At 35.4% G+C, this 23,949-nt stretch overlaps 1 protein-coding gene across 1 annotated transcript in view; it reads right to left on the reverse strand.

Annotated features, from left to right (window-relative positions):
• Positions 1-5,689: 5,689 nt before the first annotated feature.
• Positions 5,690-23,949, reverse strand: part of sbno2a (strawberry notch homolog 2a) — a 101,864-nt gene continuing 83,604 nt past the window's right edge. The window contains 8 exon segments of the mRNA XM_056446285.1: positions 5,690-5,813; positions 5,815-6,260; positions 9,424-9,614; positions 14,518-14,594; positions 17,491-17,622; positions 18,023-18,115; positions 21,703-21,797; positions 21,922-22,065. Coding sequence (XP_056302260.1) covers positions 5,784-5,813; positions 5,815-6,260; positions 9,424-9,614; positions 14,518-14,594; positions 17,491-17,622; positions 18,023-18,115; positions 21,703-21,797; positions 21,922-22,065 — 1,208 coding nt within the window. The 3' untranslated portion in view covers positions 5,690-5,783.

The raw sequence follows: 23,949 nt of genomic DNA on the forward strand, positions 1-23,949 counted from the left end.
CATCATGTATGTTTTTAATGTCGTTCGTCTGAAAATTAGCAGCACAATGTGGCGTAATTTCCCTATTTTGTATCCCCAGTTGTGTTGCATTAGCAATACAATAGAAGCACCAGCAGGGGGAGCACTCACATTAGGTAATCCAAAACAATAGTGGCGCTCATGGTCTAATACATGTGGATTTCTTTGAATAACGCATGTCTTTTTCTTTTCTTTCTTCGACATATTTCACAAAGCAGTAAAGATAGACATCACATATCTTTTTAATGTCGTTCGTCTGAAAATTAGCAGCACAATGTGGCGTAATTTCCCTATTTTTATATCCCCAGTTGTGTTGCTTGCATTAGCAATACAATAGAAGCACCAGCAGGGGGAGCACTCACATTAAGTAATCCAAAACAATAGTGGCGCTCATGGTCTAAAATACATGTGGATTTCTTTGAATAATGCATGTCTTTTTCTTTTCTTTCTTCGACATATTTCACAAAGAGGCATCATAAAGCAGTAAAGATATATATCATGTCTCTTTTTAATGTCGTTCGTCTTAAAATTGGCAGCACAATGTGATGGAATTTTGTTATTTTGTATCCACAGTTGTGCTGCATTTACAAATAAAATAGAGCACCAGTAGGGGGAGCACTCATATTACGTAATCAAAAACAATAGTGGCACCCATGCTCCAAAATAAATGTCGAATTTTCTTAAATAATGTAAAAATGTGTCTTTTTCTACATATTTCACAAGGAGGCATCATTTACATCATTTTGCCTCAGTTTCACAGACAAGGCTTAGCTTAAGCCAGGATTAAACCTTAGTTAATGTTTTTAAGCAGCTTTCATAAAAACACATTACTTGTGTGCATCCTGGACCTAAACAATGACCGGTGTATTTTAAGATATTTCACTGCAAGTTATTTTCAGTAAAGACAACTCAAGTTTAGTCTAGACTAGCCCTAATCCTTGTCTGTGAAACTGGGTCAATAAGTCTTAACACTAACCAGTGTTCCCTTTAAAATCTAATAATAAATAATTTGGTTACCAATTCCCAAAGCTCACGACGATCCATCCGCGATCTAATATATTTTCATAAAATAGTCATTTGTTTTGGACAGTGATGAGTCTATACCTGAGATATTCCACAAACGCCATTAAGCAGGGGTGAGTGTTTGCGCTTGATTCACTATTTACCTTGAACAAATCTGTCCCTGTGTTCAGATCACTAAAATGCAGAAAGAAAACGAATAAGAAAAATTTCACAGGGTTAAACAGCAGTTTCGCTATCATGCAATCAGGTCTGTAGGCCCCATAGAGAGAGAGAGAAAAAAAAGCACAGATCTCTGGGATACAAAGAACGCTGGAGGAAATAAATAATATAGCACTACTCTGTCTAGAAATATATATATATGTATATATATATATTTATATATATGCACACAAGACTGCATCTGAAGGAGATAAAGGCACTGATTTAACAGAAGGCATTCATTCAAAAAGATAAACTCCCTAGGACAGGAAACAGTATACACCAATAACGTAATAAATAAACATCTCTTTTACCTCAAGGTCTGATGAAATGGTGGGTGGAAAAGCCCTATTGCTTCAAATAAGGCAAATAAAAACCAAACTGATTTCAAGTGCCCGTGTGTTTCCAAACGTCTTCATTGTATGCCAACGAACCGAACGCAACTCCTATAATAGCTTATGGACTGAGAATGACTTGGGGGACAAATTTAAAGGGTTAGTTCACACCAAAATTTAAATTCTGTTATTAATTGCTCATGCTCCTGTCATTTCAAACATGTAAGACCTTTGTTCATCTTCATAATGTAAAATTAAGATATTAGAAGAAATGCAGGAGCTCTCTGACCTCCACACATGTTCGAAGCACAGTAAAGAGAGAAAAAACAGTCCGCAAATGCCTCCTATTCACATAAACAGTGCATTATTTGAGGGAGCAGGCTTATTTACTGGTGTTTGAAACCATAGTGGACAATCAACTCCACAATGCACTGCAATAATGAGTGCACAACTGATGAATAGAGAATGCACTGTGACAGTTCAAGCACTGAATGCATTTCCACGTTTGACCACAAGATGGCGTCCAAAGTGGAATCCTATTGGTGTAAGTTTCTAAATAAAATGATTTAATTGTTGAATTTATATTTGCACACGTTAAATCAAAATGCTTTGTTTCATTACTAACAGACAGCTCGCTAAGTATTAAATAACTATCTCAGGGTCAACATTTTTATTTTTATGTTATTTTTGTCAACAAGCAAAGAACAAACGAAGCAGCATCCCTTCAGTGCTTCAATTCTCTCATTCGTTTTCATTCACTCCTTATATTAGACTAGATTAGTGAACTAAAGTCTATTATTATAGCTAAAGGAACATCACGACATGTAGCAACACAACAAGTAGTACTCTCGTAAATACTAGTCCAGCAGATGTTGAATAAAGTCGTATTTTAGTTTTTTTGTGTGCACAGAATTATTCTTGTGGCTTCATAACTTACAGTGGATCCACTAATAAAACATGGACCGTTTTGAGAATGTTTTTGGTTCCTTTCCAGACTTTAAAACGTTTAGGTCCCTTGCTGTCTATGCAAGGGCGTAGATTCGCTCTTGACATTGGTGGGGACATACGTCTCTAGAGCGCATGCATTACGCAAATTTAGTTTCATCTTTTGTGCTTTTAAAAACATGAATAAAGTACTTAATATAAAATAAACACTTAATAATACAGATACCAATCACGTCACATGCTGCAAACGTCAATTTACATGATTTTACTGCAACCACAATCATGGAGGTCAAAATCGTCATGATTATTATCGACATTAAATGTCATAATTTTTGTGCGTGGTGATGAACGAAGATCTTTTGGGTTTGGAATAGTATGAGAGTGAGTGATATCATGACAGGTAGCAACATGACACGTAGTGCTCTCGTAAATACTAGTCGTGAAGATGTTAAATAAAGTCGGTATTTCTGTTTTTTGTGTGCACAGAATTATTCGTGTAGCTTCAAAAATTACGATTGACCCACTGTTGATCCTTTAAACAGACTATATTAGTCAACTAATGTAGAGAACATACATAAGAAATTTACGTTAGCAGCACGACAAGTAGTGCGCGCATAAATACTAGTCCTAAAGATGTTAAAGAACGTTGTTAATTTTAATCTTGTGTGCACAGAATTATTCTTGTGGCTTCATAACTTACAGGTGACCCACTGATGAAACATGGACTGGTTTAAGAATTTTTGTGGTCCCTTTCTAAGCTTTGAAAGTTTCAGAACCCTTGCTGTCAATGGAGAGTCCTAGAGCTCCAGCAAAATATCATAATTTTTGTGTGACAATGAACGATAGTGCTCTCATAAATACTAGTCTTAAAGATGTTAAATAAAGTCGTTAATTTTGTTTTTGTGTGTGCACAGCCTTATTCTTGTAGCTTGATAACTTACAGTTAACCCAATAACTAGACTTTGAAAGTTTCAGGACCCTTATTGTCAATAGACCCTTTTCACAAGACTGTTATGATGGGTTTAAGGGCCTACTCACACTATGCTATCCGAACCGTGCCCAGGCCCGTTTCCCAGACCATTTGAGAAGTGTGAGTGTTCCGAATCTGAATACTGAAAGTACGCTCTAACAGTCATCATAATCTTAAAGGCTTCATATTTGATATTTAAAAAAAACTATATATATATACATATATACATATATATACACACACACACACACACTTACGTATGTATTATATTATCTTTGCATCAAATTACAAAAGTACTAATTACCCCGCTTGTGTGGGGTGTTTGTAATGCAGAGTGGAGATGAGGGAAGTATTCTCACACTACTGTTTTCCTCTCGAGTCTTGATAACACCATCGTGGGGTTTTTCTTTTATTATTTTAGCAAATAGGATTGTTACGTTCGCTTGCAGAACGTACTTCGGGTATATGTGTGTGCGTTTGTTTGTATGTGGGTGTGTCGTTTCATGCGTGTGTTACAGGTACGAACGGCATTAGAGGATCCGCATTTCGTGCTGATGACGTTGGTCGCTGACGCTGGGTTCGCGCCACCAATCGCTGGTCGGCATAACGTTTAAAAGCCGAGCCCAAACTGCAATGGCAATCTCTCTCTCTCTCTATCTCTTTCCATCTTTCACTCAATCTCGCTCTTACTCTTTCTGTGGGTCTCTGTGAGGACAGTCTCTCTCGCAAGAGCTAGTCTGAGAGAATGTTTTGCTTGTGTTTAATTCTCTTGTCTAAAGTATTGAGATCTGAATGTGGAATGTGTTTGCTTGTAAACTTGTCCAGTTAACTGATGTGTTTGAGTGAAACCTCGGAGAGGGTGTAGGAGTGAGTAAGTCACGCGATATACATATACAACACCGAGATTCATCTTTGTATTAGTTCATTAGGTTCAGGAGAGTGTGCTGCCTTGTGTATGTTTTGTTTTTAGTTAGAGTAGTTTAGTGAAGACGTTTGGTACGCTGAAGATGTTTCTTTTTATGCTTTCTTTTCATATTTAGTTTAGTTTGTTGAATACAGTTAGTGGGTTTTGTTATATTTATTTCTTTGATTTAAGCACATCTAACTACTTCCTCTCCCCCAGGTAATTCATCAATTATTTATTGTAAATATTTTTTCTTTCACTATACAATATATTCTCACTGGTTTCACTGGAAGTATGGGCAATAAAACAATTGCAGTGATATTTGGTTTTCAAGTAATTTCCTTCTCCCTCCATTTGTTACACACACACTCAACTATTATATGTTATGTCAAATACCCTTAGTTTAATATTAAGATCTAAAAGGACGTAACAAGGATTGTAAAACAATGATTTGGTGTACTCTCCCATTCACTGCGCTCTAAGTTTACCAACTATCACGATTTTCGCTACTAAGAAACCTGGAAATGTGAAAAGGGTCCATAGAGGGTCAGACAGCTCCAGAATTTCATCTAAAGTATCCTAATTTGTGCGTTACAATGATGAACGAAGATGTTTTGCATTTGGAATAGCATGAGGGTGAGTAATTAATGACATAATTAAAATTGAGTGAACTAACGCTTTAATTTTTGACTGTGCGTGTTTATGAGCTACCTCTAGGTGGCGTCCCAGTCCACTGATTTGAACTGGATGACGGACTGGCGGTGATCTGATGGCGCTCCGTGGATCATGTGATCCAGCGTCTCCAGGCTGTCCATACTGCTGTGGCCGTTCGGTAACAGATGTGTTTGCTCGGAAGAGGAGGATGAGGAAGGTGTGAAGTGCGAGGAGGAGGAGCTAGAGTCTGAGAGGGAGGAGTTTGGAGGTGCCGGTGCGAAGAGGGAGGAGGAGTAAGGTGGAGGGGGCGGAGTCGAGGATGGCAAGGCTTGTGAGGTGAACGGGTACTGGATTTGAGAATCGGGCGAAGGGTAACCGAAGTCCAAGTCATCGAAATCATACTCGTCTTTTGGTCTGGATGGCCTTTCAGGTTGAGTCTGCATTGGCTGCGACTGCACATGTTCGTTTACGTGTCTTTTCGGTAGTTGCGAATGCACGCTAGAAGTGTGTGGTATGCTGTTTTGATGCAGCATTACATGTGAGGGCTGCGATGATGAACTGTTTTTCTGGCTCATTTGCGTGAGAAATCGCATCATGAGGGATTTATCGTTCCCTTGGCGTAGCTGTGACAGTAGTGCGCTGTATTGCGCAGACCTGGTTGCATTCTGCTGCTGTGTTAGCACTCCAAATGATGAATGATTCTGCTTTAATGTGTGAACGTGCTGCTGCGGGATGTTTAAAGACGAATGCGATGACGGCATGCGCATGTTTGAGTTTAACACCACCTGTCTGTGTCTCTGCTGCTCCTGGGAAATCAGGTCCTCAAGATCGAACGTTTCGGGAACGACTCCAGATTGGCGCCCTCTGCTGTTCAGGACATTTAAAGACACGCCGTTTATGTTAGAAGTGGGTGCTTTGATGTCCGGCGAAGGGCAAGGACTTACGGTTAGATCCAAAACCTCACTGACGGTTTCGGTTTTGGGTTGTAATGTTGGTGGCAGGAGGGATCGTGGGTAGTTGAAGTGGTTGGGAAGAGAGCGTGGAGGGTTGGCGATGAGTTTGCGAGCGTTGATCATCTTGGCTAGCATTTCTTGGCGGAGGCGCTGTTCATTTGCGAACTGCTCTCTCTCACGTCGCGCTTTCTTCACCTCTTCGTCCATTCGAGAGAGCTCAGCGCGCACACGGGATACACAGTTTTCAGGGATTTTTATACCTGAGACATATAGAATATTGTTAATTTCATCATGATGGGAGATACAGTACTGTGCTAAAGTCTTACATTCGTTGTTTAAGTGAGGGTATTATGACATTATATATTACTTATTACTCTCTTACTTATTACAAACAGAAAATAGAGGTTCCAGTTGGATTTATTGGGTCTAATTGTTTAAGACATATGAAAGAAGAGTTAGAGAAAGATGGAAAAACTAATGAAAGGCAATGGAGTATCTGTCTTGGTTTGATTTGCATTTCTACCAGAGCTGTTATCAACATTGCCTGAATGGAAGGGATTGTAAATGCTAAAAACTACAGACAGGTTTTATTGTCATGCAAGTCCTACTAGAAAACACCTAATTTGTAATAGTTCTATTTATCAGCATGATAATAATCCCAAACACATTGCTAGTGTAATGAAATCATATTTAGAGAGAAAAATAATCAAATGATGAAACAAAGACAGTCATGAAATGGCCTGCACAGAATCCAGACCTGAATATCATACACAGTATGTATGTATAGGTAATATTATAGGCAGTATGAGATTTACGTGGAGAGAAAAAGAAAGATAGAAGATGCTCAATCTAAGGAAGAACTCTTAGAAATGCTGAAAGATGCTTGATATTAAATGGCACATCATTTCAGAGAAGACTCAAGCTCAAGTTTGGTGCTAAAGAGGTCACGTTAAACACACTTTTGATGCCAAAAGTGATTTGTTCTCAATGTTGTATACATATTCCTCATATTTTCTGTTTGTATATTAAAGGTATAGTTCACCTAAAAGTAATAAACCTGCACTTGCTCCATAACTTTTAGATAGATAGATTTGTGTAAAAGTCTTAGCCTCATAAAGCTGGTGGTGGCCTAAAGCTGGATTTATACTTGCGCCTGGCGTCGCATCGCACATCGCTGACTGCGTGCACACCTCACGAAACGAACAAGGCTTTTATACTAGCCACGTTTGCCGTTGTGATATTCTTTAAAACAACAAGAGGCGGTCAAAAGAAACTAACCGTGAGTCAGACGAATAAACAGAGAAGTAGAAAGTTTCCCAAACTACGTTATATGATTAAAATCATTCAATATTTTTAAACATTACAAACATTTTTTAAATATTAATTATTTGTATTATTTTAATGATTATTAGGATTTTTATAACCATTCAAGATTTTTAAATCAAACTTTGATGCATCACTTGCTTTTGTTCATATCTCGGACAGTTTTTCCTATTAAAGTTTATTAAAATATTAATGACAACAGAACATGAGTTGCTCTACAAATATATTTTTATTATAGCAAGAACAAAAGCAAAAAATGTACGCTTACTAAAAAATACTGATGTTTTTTTAGATTTAGCCCGCTCCATAATTCACACATTATTGCCTGCCTAGTTTCTGTCCTTTACTTATAAGCTAAAAAGGCAATAACAGACTAACATTCCTGACCATTATCACCAATAAAGCCCAGAAAAACAGGGCATCAGTATATTGTAAATCGATAGGTTCAAATATTCCTTTCCAGTTATCAACGAAATTATTTGTTGTTTCATGTTAGTTTTGTAACTATTAAATAGTTTTAAATTAAAAAGATGTAACACATACATCAGTGTAAAACATATGAATGGTGGAAAAATATATTCTGTATTTGTGTATCCGGGTCTCCACTTTTGCCATGACCTCTTTTGGTTTCAGCTAACTTATCCTTCAAGTTTTTCCCAAACTTTTCAACAAAAACGTTCCTCCTTTCCCACGGCTGTTGCAATTTATAGCCAAGAATTATTGATCATCTGGTTATCTCCATGATCACTGATCATAAAGATGTGTGTACAGTCGTGCCGGTTTCAGACAAAATCTCTTAAAAATGCTTCATATTCAACTTCGATCAAATGTGGCGCCGCGCTCACTGTTCGCTCGAGTCTTTTAAAAAAATCATGCGCTCTGCCAGCCAGAACCATGTCCGCGCACCCTAATCGAAGCTCTGCAAACACGCCGATGACGTCACATTCGCCGCGCGCACTCAAGTGAACTAGCGATTGCGTCAAATATTAACCAGGCTTAAGACTTTTGCACAGTACTGTATATGAATGTGTAAAGGCACATTCGTTGCAAGAATGATAATGATATTAGCATCCACACCAATGCATAATAAGATTGTTTATTAAATGCACACACTGCACATGTTTAAATGCACATGCTCCACAGAATTATAGCTATAAAGCACATAAAAATGCATAAATTTGATTCCTTAAAGAGATAGTTCACTCAAAAATGAAAATTAACAGTAACACTTTACAATAATAGTCCATTAGTTAGGATATTTGCTAACATTAAGTATGAATAATCTTGTGCAGCACTTATTAATCATAGTTCAACATTCACTAATGCATAATTAAAATCCAAAGATGTGCTTGTTAACATTAGTTAACATGAACTAACATTATTTAACTTAAATAACATTAACTAATGTTAACAATCATTATTAAATACCATATTAAATGCATCCCTAATAGTTTGTTCATATTAATAAATACATTAACTAACATTAACTAATGGACCATTATTTTAAAGTGTTACCAAATTAACTAATCATTTACTCTCCATCACATGGTTTTAAACCTTTATGAGTTTCTTTCTTCTGCTGAACACAGAAGACATTTTGAAGAATGCTGGTTGCTTAGACTCATTGACTTCCATAGTAATTTTTTTCCAACTATGGAAGTCAATGGGTTCTAGCGATAAGCATTTTTCAACTATCTTTTTATGTTCAGCAGAATAAATTTGTATATACATATATATATATATATATATATATATATATATATATATATATATATATATATATATATATATATATATATATATATATATATATATATATATATATATATATATATATATATATATATTATTTTTACTTTTATTTACTCCATTTTTTTTAAACTGAAATAGGTTGAACAAGTGAATGGTGACTACATAATTTTTCCTTTTTACATTTTACACACTTGTGAATTTTCAGTTTTGAGTGAACTATCCCTTTAACTTTAAACTGATAATCAATACTTTCATTTTATTTTGATAAATCTGGGGTATGCAGTGCAATAATTGGTTAGTTAGCCATTATAGCATTAAGAAGATACAGATAATAAAAAGATGCCTCACCAACTTGTTTGCTGTTCTGTTTGGTTTTGAGTCTCACAATCTGCAGGATGCTGGAGTTGGTGATGTCCGAGACGATGTCGGACACTCGCTTCCAGACGCGCAGCAGAGCTCCACACAGCATGTGATACTGCCGGAGACGCATCCCCAGAAAACACTCCTGACCCTCCTCGATCGACTTACACTTACCCTTCCTGAAAAAAACCCCCAAAAAACATACACAAATAAAACACACATGCACAACACTGCTGAGCTGCAATCACATGCTGATTATATTAGATTCAACTTTATTATCATTACCAGGATTCCCACTCTTTCATGGACACCAGATTCAATGTCTATTCATTTCATTAAATCAAGCACTTTTGTTATTCATACTCTAGTACATGTAGTGCCATGAAAGTCCTTACTGTACCTAACTTTAACATATTCATTTATTGTAAATCTGTTCATAGCTAATACAACCTGTATATAATGTTGATAGTACCTCCATCTGTAAATATCACCATAGTTTTTCTATAACTGCACTTTATAACTTATACCTGTATCCTGCACTTGCTGCTATTGCATTGCTGGCTAGACCTAAGCTGCATTTCGTTGCATTGTACTTGTACACGTGTAATGACAATAAAGTTGAATCTAATGTTATTTTTATTTACACTTAATATTTACATTAAAATTGTCAGTAATTTTCAGAAATTTAGATCATGTTCAAAGAAATAAAAAAAGGGGTTGAAATCAGTACTAGCGATATTTAAATGAATGAATGAAATAAAAATAAATATCTAAATAACTTATAAAATATAATATAAATAATATATAAATGCCATACGGGAACCCAGAAATCACGACAGACCCATAAATCCCTTGTAGTGAGAGAGACCATTTATCTAAAAATATATTCAGTGCCTCCCACAGATTTGAAATATACTTGCGGTGGTAGCTGGATTGAAACACAGCTTTTACCCACAGCACATAAATGATCAACATGCGACAATCAATAAAATGTATTGATTTGTAACTATATTTTTATATATTATGCCACTGTTATCCTTTTCTTTTCGTTGGGTTAAAGATATTAAAAATGCTATTAATAAAACAGTTTCTCTTACTGTTATGCTATTATGCTAAGGAGCCATGTGCACTAGAGATGCACGGATCAGCTGAAATGACACCCAAATCCGTGGCTTCATACTAATCATCCACCCGCCCGCACATATTTTTTATCTGATATATGTATCCGCACCCGATCGTCACTTTAATAATTGAATTTTTGGTTTTAGGCATGATAGTTCACCGTCAGGGCCGGAGCAAACTGAACTGGAGCTCTAGGCAAAAGGTGATCATGCTGCCCTCATACCGAAAGCGAAAACGAGATTGTGCGTACGACAGCGAAGACCGGGGTGGTGGGGGGATTGTCACAGACGAAAGAGGATGCGCCGGCTCTGGTCACCGTGGATATTGACAGCAGATTCAGTGAGCTATAATCTGCGCATCTCTGATAGTAAAATAATACGTTTTAAATGAACATTTATTTATAAAAACAAAAGTTTGTCTTTAGACCAGGGGCGTCGCTAGACCCAATTCACAGGGGCACGTGCCCCAGTTAAAATCTCCAGTGCCCCAGTAAATGCATTGACTTATGATTTACTTCATATGCAAGTGTATTTATTAAGAGTGGTAATTCCGAAATAAAGACGTTATTCTCTAATTGCAACCGAACCAACGGTGGTGAAAGCAATGTGTTTAATCAAAAAGCAAACTGAAGCATCTCCGCGTGTGCGCAGAGAACCCGTGCGCCTCTCCCACGCGCTGTTCTCGCACGCGCTGCTCTTCTGCCAGTGCGAGTCCCGGTAGTTAACATGCGCGCCAAAAAAGCAGGCTACCTGCTTGTTACGCGTCGATCATGCATTGTAAAACCAGCGTAAGAGCCTTTTTTGTTTAGCAAGTTGACAAAACTAAAGTTTAAACAACATGACGGTGATCTTTCTAAACATGCCTCCTGATAGATTTTTTTGTATGAAGCAAAAAGGAGGGATGAGGAGTCAGGGAGGTAAAGACTTAATAAACCTAATTATCTGCCATGTGTCAGGTCTACAACAGATAATCCTATAACACATCTTTTTTTTTTTTTTGTATTTTATTGAATTGTCTTTAGAATTTCATTCAAATGAAATTAATAATTATGCAAAAGTAATTTCTTAAATGATCTTAGCATATCACTCCAGTTGTCTTGACATTGTTTTCCAGTTACATTTAAGATTATTTAGAAGAATAATTGTATTATAATAAGAATACTTTTATTTATAATAAATATAATATAATATAATATATATATATATATATATATATATATATATATATATATATATATATATATATATATATACATATATATATATATATACATATATATATATATATACATACATACACATACATCACGTGCCCCAGGAGAGCTTTATGTCTAGCAACGCCCCTGCTTTAGACTACATTTTCTTCATTTTCAAATAGATACATAAATTAAAAATAAGACATTTCAGCTTTTAGAGATACAGGAACAAGATAACAAAAATGGTGCCACTTCAGCCTAAACGGCAGCTGTTATGTTTACTTGGCCTTTTTTTTCGCACTGTGCAAAAACAGAACAGCATCTACTGTGCCTGGATTCAGACGATTCTGCCTCGCCTCCAAAATGCGGCCATCTGCACTGAATTGAGCGTTCGCTCACACCGCGTGTTGTAGGAATGAACAAGATTCTCCTCGTAAGGCGCTGCAGTCATGGAAATATGCGATCTTGTTTCACCCAGAACGATAGCAGATTTTCCTCTGATGACTCCTCTAACTGAAACTTTGAACAGTGGGCTACTCTTGCACTTCATCCATTATTTTGGGTGTCTCATCTTCCCATTCTGCAAAGCCCACTCTCTGCTTTGTTGCTGGTCCACTGCCATGTCCCGCAACATCCACCCGCAATCGACCCGCAATTAATCATAATGTATTTTTTTTATTACCTGACCTGCGTATTATCCCCAGCGCCCGCGGATATAACCGCCATCCGCGCATCACTAATGTGCACTCACTGACAGGTAAAGGCTGCTCTCTCTCTCTCTAAAGTTGTTTATTGGCATGGCATACAGTTCTGCCAAAGCATTTTAGATATGTATAAAGTATGCATTATATTAACATCTTTAAATTAATACAATATACAGCAAATTAAGAATAAATAACAAAACAAATGAATAAAAATAGACATTATTGCTAAAAATTATTACAATTACTAAAAAGTGTAGACTATTTAAATAAGGCAACTTAGTTGATTAGCAATTTCTAATGGCGTACAAATATTTTGCAGACAGTATATTTTGTTCCCTCCAAGTATCTAGTAAAGATTATCTGAGTCGTTTATTAAATGATTAATCATTTAATGTTTCTCTCGCAGCTGTGTGCGTGCAGTCAGCTGCAAAAAGGTCATGCGAAAATTCATACAAGTAACGGCAACTTTAGAAAGCGAAAGTAAAACCCAAATTCTGGACATTTTAGAAGATTCAGAAACTACGGTCAGACACATTTTGGCACAAAAGGCATATCTCTGTGGGTCTGCAGAAGACATAAGATTGTCTGTGTGAGTGTTGACTGCTCTTGCAAACAAAACCAGTAGCACGACATGTGCAGAGCGAGACAAGATTTTCCACTAGTCAATCGATTGAGAATGTTTGGCTTTCTTGGGCGAATACAAAAAAAAAAAAAGTAGAAATGTTATAATGTTAAAAAATTTTAAGAAATATAAAAATAAATATATAAATTTGTATTTGTATTTATATATCTATCTATCTATCTATCTATCTATCTATCTATCTATCTATCTATCTATCTATCTATCTATCTATCTATCTATATCTATATATCTATCTATCTATATATATATATATATATATATACACACACACATTCAAAAAATTAATATTATATTAGTAGGATTTATGTTTAAAACTAGGAATAAATTACTTCCGAAATACATACAAAAGTTTTTTGAAGAAAGAAAAGGGGGATATAATCTGAGAGAACAACACAATTTTAGGAGGTTGAAAACAATGACGTTAAAAAGTTTGTGTTTGTCTGTATGTGGTGTGAAATTATAGAACAGTCTAGAACAGATTCACAAACAATGTCAGGATATTAATCAATTTATAAAGTTGTTTAAATATATATTATTGAAGGAATATAATGATGAATAGAGGTGATTGAAAAAGGATAAAATGAGAAAGGTATAATGAAATTAAAATTCATGGCTGTTTGCAGTACTATGTATTTTTGGGTCTACGTTATAAAATGTAAATGCACAAATGGAATCAAACATACAATATGTGAAAGATGCCAAAAGGATAAAATGTGTCTCATGCAGAGCTCATATGTCTCATGTAAAAAGAGATAAGTAAAAGAAGAAATAAGTTTGAGTAATAGACGAATGATGTGTGTGATAATTGGGTGGAAAAATAATATGCGTGTGCTTCATCCCTCTCCATTTTTGACCATGCTGAAATGTATTTGTTGTTAAAGAATTTTTAGTTATGAGATTTCTGTTCGAAAATAAATGTTTTTTTATTTTTTTTAACAGAATTACTGTTCATTATCACAGCTATATTACAGAAAATAAATAAATATAAAAAATTTATAATAAAACACTGTCCAAAATCCATTTCAATATCTATTTAAATTCTGGACAAAATAAAAGGTAATATAGGTATTCAGTGCTGGCTTACTTATACTTATTACTTATACTTATGTATGTATATACTATGTATGTATGTATATATATATATATATATATATATATATATATATATATATATATATATATATATATATATATAATTCATCCTACTTTATCACATCCATTCTTTAGCTAAGCAATGGCACAAGAATCCGCACCTTTGGGCAAACATTTAATCGATCACTTTACAGAGCTACATTATAGATCACCCAATTACAATAAAAAACAAAACAATGTATATACTACAATATACTATAAAGAACAAACCAAAAATATTAAGGCCTAAAATAAGGGTCAAACACACAGCATGTAATGTCACTCACCAGTTGGCGTGGCTACAGTTAGTGAAGGAAAAGTCAAACTGGCTTTCCCAGACATCCTTTGCATCCTCAGGCAACACCTTCAATGAAAAACAAAGACATTAGATTTGTTTCTCACCAGAGTATTTACAGGGTATCAGCAGCTTTAATAAGAGTAATATTTAAGACCAAGTCAAGTCAGGTCAAACTTTATTTATAGAGCACTTTAAACACAGAAGTGAGCTAAAATGCTGTACAGAAAACATACAACAAAAAATAAGCATAGTAATATATAAAATACATGATAAAATATAGCTAAACTACCTAAAAGGGTACATAAATTAAAATAACCTGGTATTAAGATCAGGTGTCAAATGCCAACAAAACAAATGGGTTTAAAGAGCGGACTTAAATGAGAATGAGGGAAGAGGCCTGTGTAATGGGCAGTGGCAAATCATTCCAAAGTCTAGGACCCACCACAGCAAAAGCATGATCCTCTCTAAGCTTACGCTTCGGTTTTGGCACAATCAGAAGCTGATCAGCTGACCTGAGAGACCTGAGTGTATCAGCTCAGGAATATAAGGTTTCTGCAGATATCATAATGTCAAATTTAAGACTTTTCAAGACCTTTTTAGGACCATCAAGTATTAAATTTAAGACCTATATAATATCAAAAACACACATACACAAAGAAAATTGAACAGTATGGAAGACAGGTTAGATGCGAAGAATAAAAAGTATAGTTTGTCTAAAGTGATGTATATAAACTATATAGTATATTATGAGCAGGGATACAATCAGCCAGTCGTAGCTCCATGGTAAAAAGTGCCTTTTTGTGTTTGCTGGTTAGTTTACTTGTGGGAGTTCCATTGGCATTTTCCCGCACGTGAACTCTGACCAATCGATAAGCAGTTTAGAAAATATGTTAAACAACATCTGGCTAATGAGAGATGTGGATTTTGTCAGATGACTGCATTTGGGTTCTTTTCATCTGGTTCGGATCAAAGCCAGCAGTGTGGTGTGAAAACGACCCAAAGGCGGCAGAAAATGCAACAATGTATCATTTATTGCCCTTGGTCCGGACCAAATGAAGCGAACTACAGATGTGAAAGCACCCTAAGACCAATTGTAAAATATAATTTTATAGTGCCGAATTTGCAAAAAAAATTATCCCTGTTAAAAACTGCTTGCGTAGGTGAAATCTTTGCGAGTGTGTATTTTATTGGGTTCTGCCTATTTGGGTGACAAATAGACAGATGCTGCGTCCCAATTCGCATGCTATCCATCCTAAATAGTATTCGAAGATTGAATTAGCATGTCCAAAACCACTGTATGTTAAAAGAGTATGCCAAAGGTTTCCTGATGGTCTACTATTTCCGGCAAAAATTTGAAGTGTGGAACCAATCCATACTCTAACCGTTAATATTACCCACAAGACATTGCGTTGGATGTGAATTTGATTAGAACTACAAATTTGGGTAAAAAGTTTAAGTAAACTACAAAGATGGTGGATGCATGAGACCTACCGTCAAGTAGAGAGGCTTTGGTAAAGTTGTTTGAATGACTGTTAATCAATATCTAGCCAACTGGACAACATTTAAATAGCGTTTTCCGTGTTATATTTCATCTGCTACAACAATACTGAACTTCTATAAAGACGTGTTTGGACATTAACGTCTGAATGCAGAATTATCAAAAGACCTGAGGAGATTTCTCTGCATGAGAGACTCGTGATTGGTACATTGGTAGATATCATGCTGCTGCTTCTCCAATAAGGTAGGAAATTCAATATGAAAGAAATGTGGATGTGTCAAGATGATTGACAGGGGACGTAACTAAGCAACATAATGGTGTTAACAAGGAAAAAGTATATCGCAAAGCTTGCACACTTTTTCATTACACACATACAAAGTATATACGTTTCCTTCACAAAAATATAAGGTAAACTTAAACTTGTTAAAGATTACATTCAATGTGATGTGGAAGTTTTGTTAGTCTTTTCTTTCCTATTCTAAACCCAACCAAACGCCAAGGAATGATTATATTTATAGGAAATTAACTGTATCAGTGTTTCCTCTAGGATTTTTTTCCAGCTGTGGCGGCAGGCCTTTTTTACACAGATCTACCAACTACTTGTGGCATTATTTCAATGACAAATGTCGTGAGCGCAGTATAAGAAGTCGAGATCGCATGTATGTAATAGCCTACGAGCATGCCGATCTCTTTGCTTGCGTGTTGATTTTTTTCTGCTCGTGCACAAAACTTCTTGCCTCCCCCTCAAATATAAGCCGCTTTAAGAGCGCGCAGATCTTCTTGTGCGCTCTCAAATAAACGCTGCTGAGGTGCGATTTAGTGCGTTTATGTAACGAGTATGTCTCCAACATATATTAGATTTGCTAGAAATGTTTATGAATGCCTCCGGTATTAATGCGTCCTGAAATAAAGTGAAACGGCTATACATCGTGTTTGCTAGCCTCACGCACCTGTCACAGTCAGCCAGTCAGTCAGTCAGCACATAACCATAAAGGGTTAAACAAATGACGCACAGCACTACTACGGTTACAGAAAAGTCCGCGCTGTTATAATTCACTTAACTTTGAATACGTTTTGGTGCGATTATCACCCGCTATTAAAAACTGAATGTTTTGAATGAGAAGCTGTAATGTAGCCGTGGCGGGATGAATCTTGGCGTGGCATCCTGCTATGGAAGAATGAACGTAGCGGAAACCATGTGTATGTTTGGGTAGATGGGGTTTGATATCGGCCGTTCTCAGGGAAAGAGTTGAGTAACTTTTTTGAAGTAACTAATCCAACACTCCTCTGAACATGAATATACAATAAAGCTGTAAATATATTTTGTAGTAACATCTCTTGCAGCTCAATGCCGTGACCATGCCATATACTGAGATAAAAGCTTCCATTTGATACCATCATAAGCTTGATATAAAAACAGTAAAGAAACTGAAAGTAGTATCTGCTGGGATTTGCATGTTGTACCTTGTAGTATCTGAGGAGGAGGTTGTCCAGGTTCTCAGGATGAGCCTGTTTGCCAATGTTGGGTTTGTAGAGGATCAGGTTTCGACCACGACCCTGTTCAGCAAGCAGGACGCACGGCTGACTCCCACGCAGCTGAAAAAACATACACGTCAAATTAAAACACTCACGAAGATGATTGCATACACATGTATGCTGTTGTCATTTCTGTGTGGAGTTTGCATGTTCTCCCCATGTTGGCGTGGGTTTCGAGTGCTCCAATTTCCCCCACAGTCCAAACACATGTGCTGTAGGGGAATTGAATAAACTAAATTGGCTGTAATGTATGTGTGTGTGTGTGTGTGTGTGTGTGTGTGTGTGTGTGTGTGTGTGTGTGAATGTGAGTGTGTATATGGGTGTTCCCCAGTGCCAGTAAAACATATGCTGGAATAGTTGGCGGCTCATTCCGCTTTGGCGACACCTGATAAATAAGAGACTAAGCCAAAGGAAAATGAATGAATGATAAACATGTATTATTGTGTTGATGTGTGTAAACCTTGTTAGAGAGGTAAAAGCCTTCGTAATCTCCAGTGAGTTTCTCAGCTTTACTGCAGGCCTCTTTCCAGGGCATCCCACGATCCACACTGATCTGGAAATAGCCACAACACAATGTCAGGTTACTATGTTTGCGTCTGAACTGTAATATGGCATTAAACGTTTGCAAATAAAGCAGACGGCTGAGGGGATTTAGAAATGAGCAAAACAACATTTCAGATCTTTTACAATGTGCTGGAAACATGTGCTGCAAAGTCCATTAATGCATCATATCACATACATTTTTTGTCATGACATGATTTCTTAACAAAATCACATGACTTTTAATGTACATGCAGAAATTGATGTGGTAAAAAAGTATCTTTATTTAAGCAGGTAAGTCAATTGAGAACCACTTCTCATTTACAATGACGACCAGGCCAAGAGGCAACATAAAAAAAAAACAGATGCAAAGCAGCAAAGACAGCATACAATAACACAAATGCAGATAATAACATTTAAACAAAAGAAAAACTGAAAACAAGCACAGGATCTTGTTCCGTTAACTGGATTGAACATTTGAAGGATGATAACGGGATATAAGTATTGAGCTTTAAGATCTGCGTCAGATGATTCCAGTCATCAGCGGTGGAAAACTAAAAAGAGTAGCAACCAAATGAAGTGCGAACTTTAGGTATACAAAGGTTAATAAAACTACAAGAGCACAGATTTCGAGATGTTGTCTGAGTGATAAGAAGTGACTGTATATAGTAGAGTTTTCCCAATAAAAGTTTTATAAATGAACAGAAACTAGGGATGTCCCAATCTGTTTTTTTTGCCCTCAAGTCCGAGTCCAAGTCATTTGATTTTGAGTATCTACCGATAGCGAAACCCGATACTTCTATAATTCATACAAAAAGAATAAAGAAGAGCAAAGAAACAGATCCAGGATGTTCCTTGTCACACTTTATTTTGATGGTCCATTACATTGTTACAAGATACATTGCATCTACATCCCAATATGCCTAATAATTAAGCAGACTGTTAGGTTAGGGTTAGTGTAAGTTGACATGTGCTTGCAAAGTTTCTTATAGTCGGTTAAATGTCTGTTGACATCAACCGATTTTAAGCAGACAGTCTACTAATACTCAAATGAACCATCAAAATAAAGTGTTACCCTTATTTTTCGTTTAATTCACCTTATTTTAACATTAACAAACAGAGCATTTCTGTGAGCTAGCTTGAACAATCAAGTAATAAATAAAATAAATTCTTCACTTTTGGACTTTAGTGCAGCAGTAAACATAAAAAAATTTTATACAAAAACAAATAGCACCTCAACTTAAAATACCCAGCAGGCATGTAAACCAAAAAATAAAATAAAAGTGCCAATGTTTTTGCAAAGCCAGTAATATGCTTTTAGGAACTTCAGATGTATAACCAGGGTTTCTGCAGACATCATAATGTCAAATTTAAGACTTAAGACTTTTTAAAGACCATTAAGTATTACATTTAAGACCTATCACAATATCAAAACATTAGTGGTACAATAAATGTATTCAAATTGAACAGTACTAAAGACAGGTTGGATGCACCATTGAACTACAGAAAAAAAATAATCAAACAAACAAACAAACATCTTAAGGCTGATTTATACTTTTGCCTGGCGCCGCATTGCGCACCTCACGAAACGGACGAGTTCGCCACTGAGATATTCTTTTAAATGACAGGGGGCGGTCAATAGAAACAGACAGTAAAATAGGATGGATAAACAGAAAAGTAGAAAGTTTCTGGAACTAGATCATATCATTAATATCATTGAAGATTTTTAAACTAATTGTTTTTTATTATTTTTATAATTTATTATAATGATTATAAAGATTTTTATAGCCATTCAAGACTTTTTAAATCAAACTTTGCGTTTGTTCATATCTCGGACAGTTTTTCCTATTAAAGTTAAATATTAATGGCAACAGAACATGTGTTGCTCTACAATTATATTTTTATTATGGCAAGAATAAAAGTAAAAAAGTACACTCACTTAAAATACTGACTATTTTTTTTATTTTTCCCACTCAATTCACCTTACTGTCTGGCTAGTTTCTGTCCTCTACTTATAAGCTGAAAAGCCAATAATGGTTCAACATTCCTGACCATCATCACCAATAAGGCCTAGAAATTGGGCATCCGTATATTGTAAACTGATAGGTTCAAATATTCCTTTCCAGTTATCAAAGACAGAATTTGTTTGTTAATTTTAGTTTGTAACTTGTAAATCGTTTTCAATTCAAAACTGTACATCAGCGTAAAACCAATAAATGGAGGAAAAATATATTCTGTAATAATAAAACCACCTGGGTTTCCACTTTTGCATGGCCTCTTTTTTGTTTTAACAAATGTTTTCCTCATGTTTTTGAACCTTAAACAAAAACTTTCCTTCTTTCCCACTGCTGTTGCAATTTCCAGCCAAGAATTATTGGTCATCTGGTTCTTCCTATGATTACACATGGACGGATCATAAAGATGTCTGTTCAGTCGTACCTGTTTCAGACAAAATCTCTTCAAATTCAACTCAAATAAAATGTGGCGCCGCCAAAATCCAAAAATCTCCAAAAGTGAGCTACGCCAGCCGAAATCATGTCGCGCGCACCCAAAGCGAATCTCTGCAAACACAATGATAACGTCACATTCGCCGCACGCACTGAGTTCAATAACAAAAAACTGATTGGCTATTGCATGTTGGTCTCATTTGTAGTTGTAATACCCTAAATTACAATTGGACTAGTGAAATAAAGAACTAAAACACCACGAAAACCAAGCAACAACAACAAAAAAAGAATTTAAATGAGCATTAGATGTAGCGTTACATGGACATCGGAGAAATAAGACCTGAGCAAAAATTATTAAGACCTATTACAGTGAATTTAAGACTTTTTATTGGCTAAAATTTAGATTTTTTAAATGTTAGACTTTAAGACCCTACGGAAACCCTGATAACTATAGATGTGTATATATACATATATATTCGAGTCCGGATCGGGAGGTAACGTACGATTCCGATCGAGTTTGAAACTGTGTGATCGGGCCTGATTTCCATTAACGTGATCAGATCTGGACATCCCTAACAAAAAATCTGTTATGATAAAAAGTAATTCCATCGTAGTTTATGCACATTTTTTCTTATTGAATAAAATTTATCCTTCTCAGGTGTCAAACCGTATACAGATCTAAGCATTTCCATTAAGCATTTTTTTACGCAATAACCCAAAAAAATGTGCATAAAAATAAAGTGTATCTGCATAAAAAATCCCAATAAGCAAATTAAATCACAGATGAAAACAACAGAACAAAGATTAAAACGAAATAAACAGCGCTTTATTGTATTCGGTAGAATCTAACAATACTGATTTACAGAAATTCAATTAAATCTAAAATAATATATAATCTTTCTTTTATAAATCACTAAACAAATAATCTCTGTAAAGCAGCACACTTTATCATTTCTTGAGCCCAAATGGTTTACAATATGTTTAGCTGGCTAGTTATGAAATTGCGAATCTACAAGATACAGCTCCAAACACACGCAACGAGGCAAACGTAACAACAAGTATGACATCCCTCGAGCATGCACCTACCAACTGTAACATTCATTTTAATATCAATGCTGAAACGATATATTGTGCAAGGCTAGTTCCCGTGTACCTTATAGAGGATGACCTGGCCTTCCTGAGGGTTTCCTGGAGTCAGAAACTTCTCCTGTGTTTCCTCATGAATCTCATCATTACCAGGAGCAAGATCTGAACACACAGAACATCAGTTTCATACAACTTCACTACAGCTTCGGAGCGATTTTAATACATGTGTTTTATAATGGCACAATTATGCACAATAACCACAAAATAACAAAATAAAAGTCCTCACCCAATATTCCCATGTCGTATTTTCCCTCCTTTTTGTCCTTTTCGATCAGGTAGTCAAAGTTTTCTGTGAAGTACTGGAACAGAAAGTTCTGGTGATGGACCTCCAGACCCAAAATACGGTTCAGAAACTTGGTGAGGGTGCAGTCTGGGAGACCGAAAGGAGAAAAGCCAATCAGACACAGCAGTTTCAATTTGATATATGCAATTTTTGTGTGTCATTTACTTAAAACAAACATTGTGATGTAACTATCTATAACTCAATCCTGTAACACAATCATAATATTACTCCACCCAAAATCATCATAAAGCATGTGAAGCATGGGGTTGGAAGCATCATGCTCTGGGGGTGTTTTTCTGCACAGGGGACAGGATGACTGCACTGTATTAAGGAGATGATGAATAGGGCCATGTATTGTGAGATACTGGACAAAAACCTCCTTCCGTCAGTCAGAGCATTAAAGATGGGTGGTGGCTGGGTCTTCCAACATGACAATGACCCAAAGCACAAAGTCAGGAAAACCAAGCAGTGGCCTAGCCAGTCTACAGACCTAAATCCAATAGAAAATCTTTGGAGGGAGCTGGAACTTTGTGTTGCTCAGCGACAGCCCCGAAACTTGACAGATCGAGAGAAGCTATGTATGGAGGAGTGGGCTAAAATCACTCCTGCAGTGTGTGCAAACCTGGTGATGAACTATAAAAACTGTTTGACCTCTGTTATTGTTAACAAAGGCTTCTGTACCAAATACTAAAAACACTTATCTGACACAGTAATTTACAAATAAATCGTTAAAAAAAATCCTACAATGTGATTTCCGCATTTTTTATTATCCGCATTTTTTAGATTCTGTCTCTCACAGTGGAAATGCACCTATGCTGAAAATTCTAGATCTCCTACTTATAAATCATGGAGGGATCTTGAAAAATCACAGGGTGATAAAATACTTATTGACCTCACTGTATATGCATCACTATATTGTATAAAATATTTGTTTGTATTTATATGTATAAATATGTATGTATAATACAAATCATACGTATACATATCTATATATATCTATATATATCTATATATATCTATATATATCTATATATATATATATATATATATATATATATATATATATATATATATATATATATATATAGATATATATAGATATATACACACATATATCTATATATATCTATATATATATATATACACTGTGGTGGAGAGAGCGTGGCCGAACACCCGAAAGGGGGAGAGAGAGAGAATGGAGACACCGGCGGCTGGTCAGTAGCCCAATCAGAAATAATTAATAACACCTGCTTTCTCTAGTGATTGGGTCGGAGAGACGCCTTCTTAAGGGAGCGAGAGAGACCAGTCGAGAGAGAGAGAGAGCGAAGCAACAACCACCACATAGAGGAGCGTGTTGTTGATCCCCGAAAAGAAATAAAAATAAAGAAACCTTGTCACTACCTTACGCCGACCCTGTCTTCTTCTTCCCTCACAAAGAACCGTACAACATACACATATACACATATATCTATATATATATATATATGTGTGTATATGTACGTATATATGTATGTATATGTATATATATTATATGTATGTATGTGTATATATATTATATGTATGTATGTGTATGTATGTGTATATATATATATATATATATATATATATATATATATATATATATACACACACATACATACACATGTATATATGTATATATATATATATGTATATATATATATATATACACACACACACATATATATATATATATATATATACACACACACACATATATATATATATATATATATATATATATATATATATATATATATATGTGTGTGTATATATATATATATACATATACATATATATATATATATATATATACATATATACATGTATATGTATATATATATATATATATATATATATATATATATATATATATATATACATATATACATGTATATGTATATATATATATATATATATATATATATATATATATATATATATATATATATA

The sequence above is a fragment of the Danio aesculapii genome, chromosome 2, assembly GCF_903798145.1.
Source record: "Danio aesculapii chromosome 2, fDanAes4.1, whole genome shotgun sequence".
Taxonomy (NCBI): domain Eukaryota; kingdom Metazoa; phylum Chordata; class Actinopteri; order Cypriniformes; family Danionidae; genus Danio; species Danio aesculapii.